Source organism: Dermacentor albipictus, chromosome 2 (genome assembly GCF_038994185.2).
Source record: "Dermacentor albipictus isolate Rhodes 1998 colony chromosome 2, USDA_Dalb.pri_finalv2, whole genome shotgun sequence".
Classification (NCBI taxonomy): domain Eukaryota; kingdom Metazoa; phylum Arthropoda; class Arachnida; order Ixodida; family Ixodidae; genus Dermacentor; species Dermacentor albipictus.
In genome coordinates this window covers 188,146,736-188,167,464 of record NC_091822.1, presented here as the reverse complement: position 1 = coordinate 188,167,464, position 20,729 = coordinate 188,146,736, and the positions used below count along the sequence as shown (strand labels likewise).

Here is a 20,729-nt window from a genome sequence, read left to right as displayed (position 1 = left end):
AGCGCTACACTTTGCCCCGGAAGTTCGGAAGACCGGGCACGTGGCCGCCGCACCCACTGTTGCACCGCGTAGCGGGATCCAATGCGAAACCTTACGGGTGCTTTATGTATTTCTTTTCTATCTCATTGTTCTCTGAACAAGACGTCCAGGGATTCCGCGATAAAGCTGATTATCTTCGCCTATACAGCAACTTGAGATCGAGGACTGAAGCGCAAACACAAGGAGTTGCTAACTTTGCAGTTCCGTCCTCGACGTTAGTCTGTGCGTCTCAATTACGAATAAGTTCTTTCGGCGAACCTGAGGCCTAATTTTGCACGCGAATGTGCATTATGTAAATATTTCTTGTGACTATATATGCATCTGTTATACAGTGCACAGGCAAAGTCAAGCCACTTTCGTATGCCTTTTTGTCTATGCTCCTGACATGTATCCACAACGTCAAATACTATTTCATTTTTTTCCCTTGATCTGTTCTATTTGATCGTACCGTTATATTTAGGGTTCTCTAGCACAAATCGTAGTGCGAGAACGTGTCTGCATTCGGACTTCATCATGGCAGGCTGAATACACTAATGAGGCATTGGAACACTAGAAAATAAATGAAAAAAAGAATGACTGCACTTATCTGAGGTCGTCATAATTAAAGCGAGTCGTGGCGCTGCGATGTGTTAGGGAATCCTAGGGTTGACATAGAGACCGCAACTTGTGTGATCTCGAGGTAAACAAAAAAGCCGAGTTTGTCGAGAAAAAAAAATGTAGAAAAAGAACACTACAATGTAGCAGCGGGCACATCCCATGGGTGCGCGGCAAGCGCTCAGTGATACGGCGAACCGAAACAAAATGGCTAAAACGCCAAAATACAGTAGTCGCAATCCGCCCCACCGTCGCAATACGACTCTCTGCAGAGACCGCTGGCACTCCAATGGCTAATCGCCACCAGATAGTCTTCGCATCCCTCTGCAGCGAGAGACGCGCTTGCAGGGACGACGAAGAAGCCAGTAAACATCCAGGCCGCACACTTTTCCCCGTCGCTCAACGACGAGGCACGCCAAGGCATTGCGCCGTTGTCGAGAGAGGGGAGGACGCAGTGTCGCACCGAAAGTCACCGCAACCCGAGAGTCCGATTCCCTCCGGAGAGGCTGGTCACAAACGCAGCCCACGGCGCGCACAACAGCGTGAAGGAGCGCGCGACAGCTGCACAAGCGCGCGTATTTGCGAGCGCGTGTGCGCGCACGGGGGCGTCTACAGCAATTAAGGCAAAACAAAAGCCGCCGCCGCGGGTTTGAAAATAGCAGCAGCCCTCCCCGACCGACACGCGTCGTCGTCTCCGGGAGGAAGGCTTACAAAAGGTACGACGGCGTCCAAAACAGAACCACGCGGTCGACGACGCCGGCACCAGAGCGCCAGACAGCAGCACGCTCCAGAGGCCTAACCACATGGCGCGCTCAATGACCTAGCGTAATAGAGTTCTCTTAAGAGTAGCGGAGACTGCATACACCGGTGCACAGCGACACGCGAGCAGCTGGACTTACCGGCACCTTGTGACCTTGTATTCACTCCAATCGAAGTAGTATGTGATGCTCTTATCGTGTTTCGCAACGCTATCCTGACTGATGCCCTTCTTCCGTCCCAACTGTCGACCGCCGTTCAGGTGTCAACGTAATGTTACAGCTGCAGTGTAGCCATCGCGATATTTTTGTTCTCCTACACTTGTTAAAAAAAAGCCAACATCCGCTGACTCCCAAACTTTACTTGTGTTTACTTTGTTTCTTATCGGAATAAATAAATAAATAAATGAATAAGCTGTTTGGCTATATACCATGTGATCTCTCTCGATGGATTCAGCACTTCAGAGAGCTGTCTAACGGTTTAGCTTATTTATTATGATTAATATATAAGCGGTACGTAGATGTTAACGCCACCGCTGCCGTTCCCAGATAAGTATTACATTAACCCGCAACACGCCTCCACCGCTATGCAAAAACTCAACGAGGCTCAAGGTACGCAAATATGGTAACCAGTACTTTACACTATGTTGTTTCAAACGCTTATTAAGCAAAAAAAAAAACGGGGGGGGGGGGCACCAGAGGCCTCTTGCCAATGCATTTTAGCGGAAAGGGAAAAGGGTTGCAGTGGTCTATGGGACGGAAATAAGAGGCAAAACAAAAATAAGGGTTGTGCTAGATAAAGCGTAAGACAGCGTCTCATACTGCTTTTGCTATTTGTGGTGGATGTGACGTAAATTGGCAGTTCTTAAACGAGAGGTCTTAAGTTAGTTGGGAGGGTGTCCATGAGAATCTGTAGTTCCCTTTGAAACTGAGGACATATCTAAATATGTTCAGTAGTATTAGGCAATTGGCAGTTTGAGCACTTGCCCTGATCTGGTACATCATGAAAGAAGTGCGTCGTTTGGCAGAAAGGTTAGTAAGTTTAACGAGAGCAATTCCGGCCTAGTTGGTAATCCATTACTCAAGTATTGGTCAAGAGAAAACGACACGTACGAAAGGAGAAGAACACACACCAAGCGCAAACTTTGAAAGGCTGCGCTTGGTGTGTGTTCTCTTACGGCCGTGTCTTTTTTTTTTTTTTTTCGCAATAATACTTGAGTTAGTAACGGGTTGCCTGAGGCAGACTTGACGGGAGAGTGAATAAGGCTTCGGAACGGGAGTATAACAAGACACGCTAAATGCTCTTTACGTTGTCTCTCAATAACTGTCCGGTGTTCATCTGCGTCGTAGTCACAGTCCGAAGGGGTCCAGCTGGCTTGAGGCACGGGGGTAAATTGAATTGCCGCCAGGCGGACCTCATCATTTTCTGAGATTCCAGCATGGCCGGGTACCAATGAGATGGTGACATTGACGTTGTAGTGGCGAAGCAGAGTGGCCTTGAGTTCTTGAATATTGTGGATCATTAAGTTGTGTGACAGGATACATCAGCCCTACAGGAAAGAGTCTTGACTGTCGGTGTGAATGGGTCGGTGTGAATGGGTCGGTGTGAATGGGTATGTGTTTGTAACATGAGAAAATGGACGTGTTGGCGACATGAGAGAGTGATTAAATGATCTTCGAGTTCTGCCACTTCAATGATAATGGCTGATGATAATAGGCATATCTTACGAGAATCAGTAACAACCATGCCTCAGTTGAGTCTAACGCTATATTCCCCTCGAACAAGCTGCGATTCGACAAGCAGTCGAACTCGGGGTACCAGCAGGTCATTCAAGAAGACCTGTCGTCAAGAAGACGCCCTGTGAATGGACGCCGGTTTGATGTGAGTAGTACACGTGTCATGTGGCCAGATTGCGAAGCGACGGGAACATAGTGCTACCTCGCATTTGCTTATGACATCTAACAGCGCGGTGACGGGTTTCAAGGGAATGTGAATTCGGCCAATTAATTGTTTTTCTAGCTGTCGACCTTGGGGGTAGGGGCTGAACGCTAAGCTGTCGCCAGTGCATGGAAAGGTGCCCATGTCATAACGGTGCTCAGGTGAACAGCCCCGAATCTAACAAATGCGCACCTGCTGCCGCCTCTTGCCGGTACATAACAGGTTTAAATATACTGGGTCATCTCGAGTGCCAGTCACTACACGCCACAAAATAGGCCAAATACGTCACAACTAGCACTGACGTAAGCCCACTTTCTCACAACGACACAACCAAATAGGGACGAAAGAATGTACGTCTTTTTAGCAATCAGTAAATCAGAGAGGCAGTTTTGTGTGCTTAACTGGTTACGAAGTTTATTTAATGAAACAAGCAAGACCTCAGTCGAGTCGACTCGTTCTAAGAGCACTTCGTTTCGCGCACTTACTATCCAGGCAGCATGATACCCACGTTTTCAAGGAGTTGTGAACGCCGGCTTGCGACAACAGATGAGATCACTTCCTAGGACACTCGTTTAACACAAACAGCACCTTCCAGACGATTTATCGCAAGTCGAAAGGTCGGTATCCCATGGAACCGTAGTGCGCGCTATCGTCTGAGTGCGCACCCACGTGGGTGGTTGGGTGGGCTGGAAAAGGGGCAGCATAAACAAGAGTTCTGAGCGAAATCTCAGTACAGCACCAACGCAGGCAAGCACAGCGTTGAAGAAGCCCCGAGATAGTCAGACGTAGTAGACGCACGTCATTAAGGTCTCATGACAAGCCCTCGATGGGTGGCGCTCACAATTCTCGTTAATCAATTCTTCAATTTTTTATATTATTCATTTTGTCCTGGAGTTATGTAACACCAGCTCGTTCCAAAGGGTAGGGCCACATCATCAGGGTTACTGTACATGGCTCATACAAGTGAGACGACACATTGGCATTGCAGAGCTGTTCGACATTGCGAATCAAATCTGAGCGCATGAAGGTTCACCGCTTACACCAAGCACGCCCTTGCAACCGATTACATAAGGGCACACGCGACGGGAAAAGGCCCCCGAGCCGTCCCAGGCGCCTTCGCAAGATCGCGGCACGCTAGGGAGGAGCTACGAAGGAGACGGCGAAGCTATAAAAAACCTCTCTTCCACAAGAGCATCAGCACTCCCTGCCGAGTCGCCTCCGCACGTTTCCACGGCAGACGAGGGAGCGGCGTACGCTCAGCAAAATTCCGAGGCAGAGGGCGACACGGTCTTCTCCAACGAATGAACCTGGCAAAAAAAAATAAAGGAGGGAAAGACTGACTTGGACAGAACTGCGCACACATAGAAAAGAAAAATGCGCATAGCGTCCTCGCTTGGCCCACGCCCGGATGTGTAAACTGCTTCGGCGCAGAGGGGCCGCTCGCCGCTTATACAAGATTTATAAGCGCCGAGATCGCTTGCCGCCACCGCCGAATGGAGAGGCTCTAGAAAACGTCCAGGCCATGATGCGGCCCCGCATTATGTGCCGGCGCTGCTACCGCCTCCTACTTGATCGGCGCGGCAACAATGTCGATTCGGTCCGACAATGGGCAGCATTCAGGGATCGGCGATCTAGCGCAAAAAAGTAGACAAGGAATGATAAGGAAAGAATGCGGTCCAAGCGAAGGGGGGAAAAAAATGTGCCAAGTAAAAACTATTTCAGAAGGCGACGTGGTCAGTGTAGCGAGGAAACAACTACTAGCCCAGCGCGTGAAATGCACTAAATAAAGAAAAGGGTAGGTGACTGAAAGGAATAAGAAAACAGCAAACAAACCCGGCAGCATTGATGAGAGGTTGCGTGCCGGGCTGGTCCTCGGCGAAAACTAAGAAAAGGGTGGCACTGTAAAGGAGGAGCAAAAAAAAAAAAAAGGAACTACCCACAAGAGCTGCGCTACCTACGGCAGACCGGCCCTTTGCTGTTCGCTTCTTGCGTTCAGCGCGAACTAGCCAGCTATAGCTGACCGGCGGGACGTGTCTGCTCGAACCGGGAAGCAACTCCAGCAGCCGTGCCCACCACTCCCTACTACGCACCTGACAGGCAGGCAGGCAGGCCGCGCCATGCACAACGATGCGAAAACGAAGCAAAGAAGAGCTCCGCCGCCACTAACAGAAAGGATAACGACCGGTCACGCCGAGATTGGCAAGCAAGCAGCAGCTCCGAAGAACAACATCACGAGGGAAAGAAAAGGCGTATTACACAGACAGGCCGCGTGAATAATTCCCGTCTTGATAAAAACGACAAGGAAGGAAGGCGTTCGAGACGTTTTATCTCTTAAAGTGATGCCTGACTGAATAGATTCTGCAGCATCCGCATCCTTTCGCACTTTAGGAGCCCCGCCACTAAAAGGAAAGACCGAGCTCAACACAACTTCACATGCATAACTTCAACGAAGGGGTACCGGTATAGGAATTAAATCGGCAATGCCTGAATACAAGCCAGCAGCAATCCAGTTCCAAATTTTTCTTCTCTTTTTGTTCAAGGCGTGGTGCCGGTCAACTCCCCTAAAGCAGGCATCTCAAGAAACATTTTCGCTGTTATCGTGAATTATACGGAACGCAGACAGCAGTAAGTGGCGGCTAGTCGAAATGCATTGACGTTTTTAAGGAACACAGCGTCGTAAGTTCTCCGGTCGTTAGTAGCGCAAGACTTGACGGCGACTTAACTACTGCAATGAGCCAAGAATGCCGTCCCTTGGTGGCACTGAAATGCTTTCTTTTATGGTTCGCTTCAAACGCCAGCGTGCGACAAGCGGCTCATATCGCTGAAGTAAAATAGAACCGACGGAACAACGAAGGATGAACTGCAGCAGCGCTGCCTGCAGATACTGGGACGTTTTCCATGGGCCACGCCCCGCGTCTAGTGTAATAACATTTGTGGGACAGACTGCACTGCATGAAGGTTTTTCTAGGCTGTCAATGTAGCACCTGCACGACCTGCAAAATCACAACACCCGACCCAAAACCAATTTATATGCTCTTTATGAGTAAAGCAACGCTTCAGCTGACAAGCGCGGCACATGCTCAAGATCACTAGTAGTTTGCTTTCGCGAGAGAAGCCGTCAATCGGCACATGCGAGCAAAACACGAGCATACCCCGAGCGAAGTCTCTTCCGCTTCAACTTGAGACTTCGGTGCAACGTAACGGAGTCACCGCGGTAAGTTCTTTTCAAATGCTGCCCATACGAGGGTTTCTTGGCGGGAAAGAACTGACGGTCATTCCTTCGCGTTTTATCGCGCCGTCAACGAAGCCGCTTTGAAGCACGCCGGCGCCGGCACAAAGAACGAGCGCGAGTCAAAACTAGCGAACTGCGTTTGGAGTCGCCGCGCTCGTTTTGTAGTATGCGTGCGTCGTCTCTCCCCACACGCACGCGGATTTGACAGCTGCAGGACGCTGATGTCGCGCATCGTCGCCGGCGTTGTGCTGCCGATAGAACGGCGGACCGGCCGGAGACAGGCTAGCGCGTTGCTTATAGTATATACCTGGGCTCGAGGTGGGTGAGCACCCAGTCGAAAACCTCCGCTTCCACGTCCTCCGGGTCGATGGTGCGCTCTCCTTGGTGACCATTGCGGTGCTGAACCCCGTCGTCCGGGCTCTCGGGGCTGTTCACATTCGAATAGGAACTGAGGTACTCGGTAATCGACCTCTCCTCCATAGCAGCAGGAAGGGCTGTGACGGGAGGATAATGATCGCTCGGCGACAACGCAGAGCCTGGCGTGCGGGCGGCGAGGAGCACCGCAGCACGGCGCTGCTAGAGATTACGGAACCGGCGCGCCACCACCAAACGTCGGCGCGGCTCAGAATTACGTACACCGTTTTATTGCCCGCCGCGCGCTCGCCTTCGCTGCCGGTAGTCGCACTTCGCATTTTTCACTGCTAGCTGCCGCCTGCAGCCTAAATAAATGAGATAAATAGTTCTGAACGTCTCGAGTTTGGCATGTTCTGCGTGTTCCTTCTACGCTTGTGGCTTTACGAGAGGCAAAGTCACATCAGCATTCAAGAGAGACGTTGTTGGTCTTCATCCGCTAGTCCAAATTATATATAAATAATTTATCAATTCTTAACCAATTCTGGTGCTTAAAAACAATAATAGTAACCTCACTTATTAACCGTCCACCACGAATTCACGATGAAAAAAGCTTTACCCTAAATAAAGCCGAAATGTACAATTCGCAAGTTGTAAACAATCAGCGGAACCAGTGTATATTTCTCTTTCTTTATTTCTTTCGTTATTGTTTGCTTGCTACCCGCCGTGGTGGCTTACGGTGTGACTATGTGCCTAACATATACTCTAGGCACTAAAGTGTTGCGCTGCTAAGCCCGAGGTTGCGGGATCAAATCCCGGCCACTGCGGCCGCATTTGAATGGGAGTGAAATGCAAAAACACCCGGTCCCGTGCATCGGGGCCACGTTAAATATCCCCAGGTGTTCGAAATTTCCGGAGTCCCCAACTGCCATGTTCCTCATAATCCTATCGTGGTTTCTGCACGTAAAACGCTAGAATTTAACTTTGTCTTCTTTTTTTTTTTGCTTGCTTTCCTTCTTCGGCAATGTGTCACCTAGCGATAGGGTCATTTAGCGAAATTTAGTGCCTGTGAAATATTTCAAATTGTAGGCGCGGAATAAAGTGGCATGGTGCGAGTTGCACTGATATTCAGGGATAAACAGAGTTAAGGAATACTGTAAATTGAGGTTAGACTCAACGACGAATTCAAAGCGGCAAGTCCGTTCTGTCGCGCAGAAAATTACCGTATATTTGCCCTTATATGGCACAACCACTGATATAAAAGTCAGCTGAATTCCACAGACCTAAATAATTTCGACATAACGCACCTCACGATGAACGTATACATTAATGCAATTAACATTCAAGTAATGCAGAGACACACCGCATTGCCAAAATCCTCCCTTCTGTGTAGCGGACGTCAATTTTCCGTGACCGACATCTTCTTTACTTTTCTGTAGCTGAACGCCCTCCACTCAATGCACGCTCGGGTCCCCATACCGCTCACTTCACTTCTTTCCCCGCACTCAACTGATTTTGAAGCCGTCTGTTTCACTTCTCCAGCGGAATTTTGCAATTTCCCGTTAACGACTTGTTCACTTCTTGCCTCTTGTTCTGCTTATCTATCCGGGCACCTACTCGGTAGCGCATACTCATAAGGAGGATTGGCCAGTAACGTTCACATACCTATAGTGTCACATGCCCCGTTGCACATACCCAATGTCCATGCTGTCTATCGGCCAGATACACGGTTGCTTATGGTTTTTTTTTTTGCTCGGCTATACGGGAGCCAGCACAGACAAAGGGACGCAAGCTAGTAAACAACTTGGGGCACTGGGTACGTTCCATGCACTGATTATTGTGCAAGATCGTGACGCCATTCGAAGTGGTCGAAGTAGTTAAAATAGTGCTTCAAAACAAAATTCATAAAGCGATCCCAGCTTCACCAGGTACCTCTCACAACAGTCGCAGCCGAAGGCTCAGAAATAGAAAAGCAACATACGAAAGTACTTATGAAGTTGGTACCTGAAAGTCATTGTTATCCATCCATCCTAATTAGCTTCCGCTTAGCGTCAACGAGCAGCGTGACCTTTCCCTGTTGCCCTCTCTTGGTTTATGATTCACTATTTATGATTTAGGTCACATCGAAAATGCGCAGAACCTATGTCACAGTGAATGTCAAAGTGAATGCGATTAGCAATGAAGCAAAATAGCGACACATCGTATCACTACCACAGAGCCGCATCATGTATGAGGCGGGCATGCGGCCGGGCTTTTCTCTCGCGCTTCCGTCTGGACACGCTGCGACATCTGGCGGCGCCGTCGCGAAGTCCGCGCACGACGCTTGTGTGAATGTACTGCATTCAGAGACGTTTGTCTGAATACGTGTGATGCGGGTTCAATTATGCCGAAGTACTGGATAAATCTTGAAGGACACTAAATGCGAATATGCAAGTCAACGTAAAGCTCGAGAAGGTCTAAGGCATCAATATTATCGCGAACAGGGGTTTAGTAAAAGAGAAATTGAGGTAAATGACGGAGACGATTAGGGACTCCCCCTAGGACATTAAAGTACCAGCCCGATGACGAAAGCACTCCTCATTATAATTCTGTCACTTCTACTCAACCACAACAAAGATATCATCGTATTGTATTATAAGACGAAAGAAAATGCTACTTGTCCAGTTCTATTTAAGTTTTGGAAAAAAATAACTCATTGACGTTACCCTTGGCAACGACGCGGGTGGTCGAAAGGTTTCATTCTCTCCACTCTGCGCTGCTCGCGCTTTTCGCGTTTCAGTCATTTCGTTATACCGTAATACTGCACCGGTTTTGCTGGCTCGCGAGACTCGCACAATCTGCAAGTAGCGGAGAATGCCACGTCTATGTGATGTCGCGAAATTTCCGAACGGTCCAAGCCACTTGACCAAGATCAGTTGCAGCGGCAAATCCAACGCTCTGTCTTCGCACTGTTTCTCCATGGCTGCATGTTTGCGTTTTGCGCAGAAAACCGTACCACCGTCTGTCGAGTGCCGTTTTACTTATCGACGGCAGTAGAGAGCTGTGATGGCGTATGCAACGTCACCACTCCCCGCTAGGGGGTGGGTTACTTTAATTGCGCTTAAGGTATGCGGACCCCTCTGCCGCAATCTTTCTCGTGAACTAAGCATTTTCTTGGCACGACACAACAAGCGTTGCGAGGTTTCTAGAATAGTATTTTAACACCCCACGTCGGCTCAGTATTTGTGTTAAGCGTCCCTATAAATGATTTCATTTTTGGCCATTCAAGAGCATCACATGTACTAAGTGGTACACATCTACCCAAGTTGACGTCAGGGAATTTAACTGAAGAGCGGAGCGAAGTTGGCGGGAAAACGGTTACATACATACATTCATACATACATACATACTTACATACATACATACATACATACATACATACATACATACATACATACATACATACATACATACATACATACATACATACATACATACATACATACATACATACATACATACATACATACATACATACATACATACATACATACATACATACATACATACATACATACCGCGAAAAGTGGGTGAAGCACCCTAAGAAGGCTAATCACATGGGGGAAAATCTTGCGCAAAATTCGCGTGAAACGCGCTGTTAAGCTGAAAGTACCAAACGTGAGAGAGAAGTGACGCTGCAGTATGCAAATACAACTTACATGACACTATGAACCCTCCTGAGGCCCCAGTACCAATGCTTCTTAGGATAATAAAACTAGCGTAATTGGAGAGACAGAAACCTGGCGACACAATGTTCCTGGATGCTTTTTTTTTACGTTTGTGAACAGCAAGAACTGTTCAATAACATAGGTATGGGATGAAGTGGCCACTCAGAGTTGAGGTTGATATGAATGCATCAGCACACACTCACTGCAGCCCACTCAAGCAGAAATCGCATTCCTACAAGGAGATCCGGACAAATATGTATCAAGTATAACTGGCTCACAGAGGCTTCGGAGGTTGTGGTTTATCTTCGTTTCCTTAGGGTTATTTTCCGTGGGTTTCTTTTTCCTTTGCCTTTCATTGTTCTTTAGGCCTTTTCCATTCCTTTCGCTTATTCTTTACCTCTATATGACAAGTCACCAGATACGAGTTGGAACTTTTGGCAACATCCGTTGTCGTCGCTTTTGTTCGCGTCTTCGTCATTAAGTACACAACTCAAAACAAAACTGAACTACCACCAACTAGCTCAATTCATTGTCCTTTTGTACCAGCAGCGCCTGCAGCAAGGGCTCATTCAGTAATCAAGCGATATACGCAAGCTCTCTGTTACCTCTACAAACGCACCTGAAAGTTTTAATTTAATTTTAATTATGGCGTTTTACGTGCCAAAACCACTTTCTGATTATGAGGCACGCCGTAGCGGAGGACTCCGGAAATTTTGACCACCTGGGATTCTTTAACGTGCACCTAAATCTAAGTACACGGGTGTTTTCGCATTTCGTTCCCATCGAAATGCGGCCGCCGTGGCCGGGATTCGATCCCGCGACCTCGTGCTCAGCAGCCCAACGTGCTTTTTAGCTTCTGGGTGGCGTGGAAGGCGCAGCTCGACGACTCCCAGCCAATGGACCAGCAGTTCCAGCGTGTCCATCATATCAAACTCAAAGACGCTGAGGGACCCGGGTATTCCGTCGAGCTCTTCGTTGCCAATCGAAACTATACCGCTGGCGATCGCTTCCACATCAGTGACAGGTGCGCGTAGTCAGGCTGCAGATTTTCATTTGGCGCCGAGATGTTCTTTAAGCACGTGGTGGTCGAAGGCTCCTTTGACGCCATGCACAGGTCATTTTGATGCGGGGATGCTGCAAGCAGTGTCCGTGGAAAATAATTTTTTGTAATCTTTTCTTTTCTCCAGAACGTTTTGACTTAGCCCGCGAAGTTCTCGATCGACTCAATGACGTGAAAGTGTCGCGAATTCGTCGTTTCCGGAGAATAAGTCGTCTGTCAACTTCTACTCGCTGTTCTCTCCAGATTTTGATACATACAGCGTGTCGGTTATGTGACTATTTGAGCCTCCAAATACCTTGTTCACGGAAGCGGTATCTCGTAGTGCCTGTGATTACGTTTTCTATGACGTAAAGTCGACAAAGCACGAAACATCAACGCATCTGGCTTACCTTCAACATTTATTCGCCAATATTTTAAGAAGCGCCGGTGCACATCTTAGGAATAACGCCTAACAATACGTATTAAGCCAGTTGCGGCACCAAGGCGATGGCCGCATAGAGCTTCCTACAAAAACTAGTTGCGAACAATTTGGCGCTATAGTGTCTAGGGTAGTGGAAAACATGGCTCATCCAGCAAAGGAATGGTGGTTAATTAGTACTGTTAAAGAATCGGGTGACTGTATAACCCAGAAGGTGCAAGTTTACGACCAAGGTGCAAGCAGCCGGTTTATTAGACGTGTGTATATGGGATATTCGATAACATTACAGTTAATTATTTCTGGAATAGTCGTATTCGATTAGAATAGGAAATACCGCTATTGGAGCGCCCCTGATTGCTCTTACACGCCACATTCTCAGCTACTTGGGTCAGAGGCGGCTAGCTCAACGGGAACGCATACGCAATCTTCAATTACGGCCTCCTTTGTTGTCACGCTCCCATTGGGGGGGCTACTCGCCGAGCCTGTTCCTTGGCGAGTTGAAATCACAGCGGGTTAGCGGTAGTTTTACAGTGCACAGACCTCGCCTCACTAGAGGTTACAAATTCAGTGCCGCGCAATGACGAGTATTCAGTGAGTACAAACTTTCGTGTACCCTGTATTAGCATTACAGGGATGTGGTTGCACACGTCTTAATTATACACTCTAAGCTTTGTGCGTCTTATAGCACATGATCATACAAAAGCTGTGTGCAGTAACCGTTTCAACACAGGGACTTTAGCTCGGGGTCTCGATTATACATGCATGTGAACGCGGAAATTGTTTTCACCAGCAAACACTGCACCGAATATGATGAGGTTTGTAGAACTTAAAATAAAAAAAAGTTAAAAATACTGACTGCAGAAAGCAGATTTTTTTTTATTTGGGCATTCCGTTTTCCTATAAAGATTGTTGAAAATCTCAAAATTTCAAGAAACTAAACTATCAAGATTAATACAATGTGACTCAGCAATGAAAAACAATATTATAATTCTGTAAACTGCACCTAATAATACATTTAAAGCGGTCAAAAAGTATGCATTATACGCAGCGCATGTCCCCTCATGGGAGGCTTGCCCGGCCACCATAAAGTGCTGGTTCTATTATAAATGTTTATCCTCCACCCCCATACGCAGCTCTGAAGTATATCACTAATTTGTGTGGACCTTTGCAAAACCGTCGTGTGCACTGTAACACTACATGAGCTGTGAATTGACATATCAAATTTGTATGATTTAGATACTCTAGCAGATTCAGTTTAGAAAACTGGGGCATCTGTCTATGGTGCAGAGCTACGGATTTGCAAACTTAGTGCCTCATTATTTTTGAAGCTTACCGATTTCCGCGGATTCTTGTAAAAAATTCAGGTTCTCAATCATAATTGTGCTTACTAGAGTTACTTAAATTTAACTTTCTCTCTCACATACGACAAACTTAAGACAAATTGGTCAAGCTCCTGTCTTACGAAAGTATTTGGGCTTTATAAATGCTTTTCAAAAGGCGACGCCGGAGTTAGCCCCGAGTCAGAGCTTCCTCTTCAGAAGTTGAGGTTGACATGCGCCCCCCCCCCCCCCGTCCTTACGCGCCGAACCCTTTGTAAATTAAAAGCGAAAACGAGAAAAATGAAGGTTTCATTAACTTTCAGCCACCATTATACTGTAAGAATGAGTTCAGTAGTTCGTAGGATGCATGAAGTGTATGCCTGTACATGTATCAATCAATCAATCAATCAATCAATCAATCAATCAATCAATCAATCAATCAATCAATCAATCAATCAATCAATCAATCAATCAATCAATCAATCAATCAATCAATCAATCAAAAGGTGTTTACAAAAGTGCCCGGAAACAACGTCGAGGGTCTTGGTGCTGGCGCACTCGGCAGAACAATGCACAGGAAAAACAGAGCAAGCCCCCACATGCACATGCACACATACAGACGCGCGCACACATAAAAAAAAATTAAATTCGCGAATACAGATTTTAACAGAGCATACGATGTGTACATGAAGGGAACACGGAGCAAAAGTGGAGAAACAGAAGATAATCACAGAATAACGGAACACACAACAGATATGAGATTCTTTGTTCGGTTATTGAAATTCCACTGCAACTTCTTTCAGGAAAATAGTAAAATTGGGCTCGAAGATATCCAGGCATTCTGAATGGGCGTTATATGTCGCCTGCACTCTGGATAGAGGGTCACAAAAATCGGAAAGCTGAAAGGCACGCTGTTTCCTTGTGCCTTTCGGCGGAATGTAAAAGCGCACATTAGAAAGCAAGTGCGAGCAGCAGATTTTTCCGTGTATTTGTATTTGTGAGATTTTTTCGTGTATTAATTTGTGAGAAACACAACGTGCGATTTGTTGCGTAAAAAAAAGAAAAACGTGTCGTGTTACACAGGCGCATCGTTATTGCGATTGTGCGCTAGGTACCTATCCGAAGCTCGATTTAATGCAAGTAATTTGTGTACAGGCAATGTAGGTACTCAGTTTACATTAAATCAAAACCTGCGTTGAGGAGTGCGCGCGAGGGAAATATCAAATGTTAATTGCATAATGTCAGTTTTTTTTTAACGTCAGCTTTGGTGTAGTACAGTTGTGTCACAAGGCAAAGCATATTAAAAGTGAGAAGGAGCCACTGTCATAGAACCTGGTACGTGTTCCTTAATTATACACGGCGCCGTCTCCCGTCACAGTACGGGGCCCGAGTTGTTCTATAACTGTACTGGCAGTCATTCAGAGTTCTATCTGGTGTTGCTGTACCACAGAAATATAAGAACGTCTCTTTTAGTCGTCGGCACTAGCCAAACCACCACTTGCTAAACACTGTTCAAAAGCAGATGGGAAATCACAATTAAGTGCAGTAAATGACCATGCCATTAGAAGAGAGCATACTCTCTCGACGTTATTTTCGAAAAGTCGCTGAAAAATGGCTGGTCTCCTGGAATATATTTTACAAAATGCTTCCCGTTGGGTTACGCTGGTTGTTTACAGTGAGGGTAAACAGATGGCCAATTGGACTCGCATATAGAATTTCTTCGCATTGTTTCATCACGTTGACCCTTGACAGAAAAAGTAGAGAATTGTTCTGCGTGTGGGTCTTATGTTTGCAATAGCAGGAACGGAGCGTGATGACATCATGACGCTCCGTTCTTAAGATATTTTAATTAGAAAGATTTAGCTTAGAACGAGCATACATAATATATTAAATCTAAATTTTCTCCTCCATAGGCGTTCTCACGCGTATGAAGCATGACGTCCCTGGTAGAGTTAAACTGCTATTACATAATTCTTTACTTTTCTCAAAAATTCAATATTGTAGCATTATTTGATGCACAACAGGCATGTCCAACCTAAAGAAACTGTACTTGCTCCAAGAAAGAGCGCATCGTGCAACTCAAACTCTCTAGTTAGGCTGTATAGCCAACAAGAATTGATGTACGTGTGAGTATGAATGTAATATGAACGTGCGTATGCCTGTTAGTGCAGAAATGTGCTGAAATGAGCAGGCTTCCTTCTTATGTAAGTGTATCTTTATATACTGTATATGTGCATAGGAAGATGTGTATACTTGTTTAAAATTATGAATACTTATATTATTTCTTTTAGGCTTTATGTTTTACATATTTTTGTGTATGTGTGCTGCACCACTGTCATAACAAAGAGGTCCGGTCCCCTGTCAATCTCATAGGAGGTTTATGTCCCGGCTCCTCATCCTCAGGAAATAAAATTTGAAGTTGAATGACGCATCCGCCTTCTGGTTGCTGAAGCCGAAACAGGTTTGTAGGAACAAGTGCTCTAGTAAACTATTAAGAGCAGTCTGAGGCTTGCACATACTTTTTCTAGGGTTGAGAGTACTTGAACAGGCATTTCAGGCAAGAAATTACAAGTCGCAGATGTCATGTCCGCACAAAAGCCAGGGGGCAATTACGTTCCCCCTGGTTTAGTTCTTTTCGAGGTGTAGCCTGCCTGACAGGGTAGAACGCGGCGGTCAGGCGACGCGACGCAGTCGATAACAAGCAGTGTACTCCGAGGGCAATACCACAAAGGCAGGTGGACAGTACAAAAGGTATCGGGGCCCTTCAGCGAGGGGAATGACATACGTGCCTTTTGTATTTCCGAGTTGACAAGTTCGACAGGAGCTTTCAGACAGCGCCCGCCTCGAGTACGGTTTAAGGAGATGGTTTTCGCGCGCGTAAAGTTTGGAAACATTGATTTTCGATATGTCGTTTTTGTAGCAGATAGGCTTCATTTTTTTTAGATGCACTTGCACCGCCAAGTCCAGATTAGTTGTTGGAACCCAGTAGTGGCGCGCTTCAGTGTCAGTTCGCTTTTCACGAGTGGTCACGATATTTTTTTCTTTGGAAGAAAGACGCGTTATTTAGCGCAGCCGCTGTTAGCCGCACTATTTAGAAAGTATTAGTACTGTCGCTTTCAGGCGTGTCGTGCTCGGATACAGAGAAGTTAAGCGTTGGCGCGTATACCGTACGTGTATCCATCAGACAGCAGCGTTTTAGAATCGCTTAGAGCGTGCGTAAGTAGTGATTTGAATTGAGCTCGAATCTTCCGCGTAACTTCAAGTGCGTAAGTAACGCGACATACTTTGGTTCTTTCATTTCGGACAAAAGAAAGAAAATGTTAGTGTGTGAGTCGCACGAAAGTTGAAGATTAGCGGAGCTTATTCGGAAAATGTGGATTGCTCGAGAAACAAGCTTTGTCTTCACCGCCAGCACTTATCTCGCCATATTTCTGCAGAGAATGCATTCTATGGTGTGACGCCAGCAACCATGGTCCAGGTGTCGTCCTTGCCCAACTGAATGAACTCGGAGAAGAGCATCCTGTGCGGTATCTCAGTCGAAAACTGACACCGCGAGAAGAGGCGTTTAGAACCTCGGAGAAAGAATGTTTTTGCATGGAATGGGCAATCCAAAAGCTAGGGGCCCTATAACGAAAAACTATTCCAATATGTTTCTATTCCAATCTTCTGACGTCAAATTTGCGTAACCGCCGACGCAAGCAAGGGCGGTCACCCGCAGGGTTGTCTGAACAGACCAATCAAACGCTTTCCTCGTTCATAGGAGGTCACTTTTGTTTGCTTGAAAAACGAATAACATTGCCTACACTGAGCGGCTTGTCGTATCTAATTGGCTGACAAGAGGCGAGGAGAACGCTCAAGTGGAGAGGGATTCACTGGGGCAGAGCCAGTGCACTGAAAATCGATAACTGGATGAAGAGGGTGATGCCGGCGTCTGCGATTGGTCGGTTTTCCCTTACTTAGCTTGTGGTGGCTGGTTGAAAATCACGGTGGCATGCAACGGAAGCTTAAGAATGACACAAAAACTGACCCTCAACGAAGAAGAGTTGCCAGAATGAGGTGGTAAACGTGCCAAAAGGGCTCGGAAACGTTACACGGCCACGCAAGAAGTTTTATAATACGCAAATACACCCATGCTCTCCGGCAGGCTCGAGTAGCCTGCGTCTCAGCGATCGGCGGCAGCTATCTTTTATTCCATTCGGAACGGCGCAGCCTGCGGCTATTCCGAAGAAAATTCAGTTTTGTTCGGCATATTAATGTACCTTTATCGTGTACACGTCACTTTGACGCGGTGAGTTTGGGTGGTTTTGTGACGTCGCGTTACAGGCAGGTGACGTGGGTGCAGCCCGAAACCTTTTTACCAATAGCCGAGGGCTAATGGCAAAAAGGGGTCGAATCAGAAATAACTGTTTTTCTTTTTTCGCTCAAATCATGCATAATCAGTGTGTGCACATCATATAAGATGGGGAGGTATCGCGGTTTTCGGGACGTCGCGTGACAGAGAGGTGAAGTGGGCGTGGTCGAAAAAAGTTTTTCACCAATCGCGGAGGGCTGATAGCAGAATTGGAATAGAAAACTTTGGAATAGTTTTACGTTATAGCGCCCTAGGATGCGACATCCAAAACGCTGAACTCATGGTAGAGAGCGACCATTTCCCTCTTACATGGCTGAAGCAAATGTCGGAAATAGACGGGAGACGAATGAGATGGCCACATTTGGCCGGAATCAAAATGCTGACGAGCTGGGCCAGGGTCACGAGCTAAGGTTTTATGCGAAGCATATTACGAGGGCTCAACCCAGCTCCTCAGGCGCGGCGGTGACCATGAAATCACGTGACACCGTGACGTCACGACAGAGGAGAAGTGGCTTTGGCTCACCTCTTGCAAGACGGGCTGGGTGGGAATCGAACCAGGGTCTCCGGAGTGTGGGACGGAGACGCTACCACTGAGCCACGAGTACAACGCTTCAAAGCGGTACAAAAGCGCCTCTAGTGAATGCGGTGTTGCCTTAGAAACGCGCTGTTTCTAAGGCGTGCGTCTCTTGCTCAGGCGCACATTTCGTTGCCGCGCCGAACGCTGCTTTGCTCGACGCTCACCGCGTCCAATGCGGGGCGCGTAGTCGCTGCCCTGTAGCCCATTGTCTTACACCCCTTGGCGGGTCGACGGGAACGCTGTCGCGTTCCACTCTTGAAGGCGAAGAAGTAATGCATGAGTTGTTTCTTCGTCTAGCCGAACCAAATATAGCCAAGCAACAGCAGTTCACCAGGCTAAACAGTGGTTCAACAACTAAAATAAAGGCTAGTATGCTTCGCATCCTGGGCTTAACCTTACCTAAGCCACAGCCATTTTTTTCTTTTCGAAACGTGCTTTGTACGTATCGCTAGTGCTGTTATTAAGTTAGGCAACCTATTTCTGTCTTGTAGAGAAAGAGAGAGGGGTAAAACATTGCAAAAGCGATACAGGGATCCCAGCGTCCGGTAGGCGTGTCACGGGGGCACGCCGACGAGTGTGTGTGTGTGTGTGTGTGTGCGCTCCCAGGGAAGTGGACACAACGAAGCCAGGGCTGGGCCCTCGAGCTGCCGTTTGACATCAGCCATCACAACTAGAACGACCACCGAGGACTCGACCGAACATCGACGATTCGAGCAACCTGACATCTGGTCACCGGCCATCAGGTTGGATCTCTTGGTGAGGTGTTACGTCTCAACACCACAAAGGTGTTAATTGAACGTTTTCCACGTGTCAAACCGCTGCAACTGCTATTTAGACGACAACGCAGCGTGGACACTGACGGTTGAAGGGCGCTCACCCCACCATTACCTAGTAAGCTGGACAAAGGACGAAGAGGAGGAAACCACGACAACGTAAACCTCCGAAAACACAGCCATCTGTTAAAAGAAATTGCGATATAATCACTGTGTATTGGAATAATCGCGCCTTGTAAGTGCAATTCCCACGCATTGATTATTTTTTTAACACAAAAGTGTTTCATGGCGGGGTCCCCCATGAACGTCCTGTAACACATGTGACGTCGGCGTGAATGCGTAAAATACGCTCTCTGGATTGATGGACGGATGCTATGAGCGTGCCCTTTGAAACGGGGTGGTGGGTTGCCTATGTTAAAAAAAAAACGAAGAGTAAAAAGCACGATACATTTCCATAACCAAACTTTCTGAACCTCTATTATGAACTTTGTTTTTGTACGCCTTCATTGTTTGTCGTTGCCCTACTTCTCTTCCACTAATCTTCCAGTCGCCTACTAATCTCTGTTCTGCACATGTTTACTTTCCCTCTGCTCTCACTGAACCCAAGGGCTTCAGGATGCCAGAAGTGCCTAAATCGACCTCTGGGCAGATATCTTCACATGACCGAGATGTCAGATATCTTGACAAAGGTGGCCCCGCCATTTAGAAGCGGTGAAGCGAAGAGCTGCACCATGACACCAACGAGCGCCGACAGGTGAGGGCTCCGGTAGTCTCAGCGCAGCGGAGGCTCCGCCGCAGCGTGTCCTGGTGCAGGTGGTGCCAGCCTTTTGCTGAGCTGACGACGTAGTTTCCGCACATGGTTTGTCTTTCGCGTCCGGTTAGCCTACGACGCCTCGTCGCCTACGCAGTGCAGCTTCAACATGCATCAGGAGTGCTTACGCGCCCCCTGCTTCTTCGCTTGCGGAGTCACCAACTAAGAAAACTGCTGCGCTAAGCGGCGTAGAAAGGCAATGACGTCGACAGGCGAATCTCGCTTTGGTCCGGCGAGAGACACGCCAGCGTGAACCAGGACGTCTTCGCGCGCTCGCGGCGCACACTGCGAACTCTGCATCTCGCATTCTTGAAGCTGAGTGCCTCGCAACTCAACTGGCTGCCCGAGACACTACGGAACCGAATCAAAATGCTCGTGCCTTCGCCGAAGCCACTCGGCAGCAGGACGCCGCTCGCCAAGCAAACCTGCAAAACGATCACCGACCCGCAAATCGAGCACGTTTTGCTGCAGCGGACTGCGAGTGCACGAAGCAAACATGCAGCAGCTTCTGTGAAGACATGTGTCACTTTCCTGCTCTAAAGATTCCTGTGAAAGATGAATCAACTTTTTTTTCATATTTTTGTTCAGTATTCCTTTAAGCAGCCGCCGATTCCCGCAAGCTATGCAAGATAGGAGAGGGGTGCATGTGCGTGCGAGAAGCAGGGGAGGGCGAGTGTGTTGTGTCAGCTGCCTGCAAGATGCAGCAAAATGCGTAGCTAGCGTGTTCATGGCAGCATTGTGTAGACATCGCAAACATTTTCTTGTTCAAAAAGTTTTGCAATTCTCACTTTATTCTCTTCGAG

The 20,729-nt window shown here is 47.4% G+C and overlaps 1 protein-coding gene across 1 annotated transcript in view; it reads right to left on the bottom strand.

Moving 5' to 3' along the window:
• LOC135919801 (uncharacterized) overlaps positions 1-7,123 on the bottom strand; it is a 111,852-nt gene extending 104,729 nt beyond the window's left edge. The window contains exon 1 of the mRNA XM_065453738.2: positions 6,867-7,123. Coding sequence (XP_065309810.1) covers positions 6,867-7,039 — 173 coding nt within the window. The 5' untranslated portion in view covers positions 7,040-7,123. The remainder of the gene's footprint in view (positions 1-6,866) is intronic.
• Between the last annotated feature and the right edge of the window lie 13,606 nt (positions 7,124-20,729).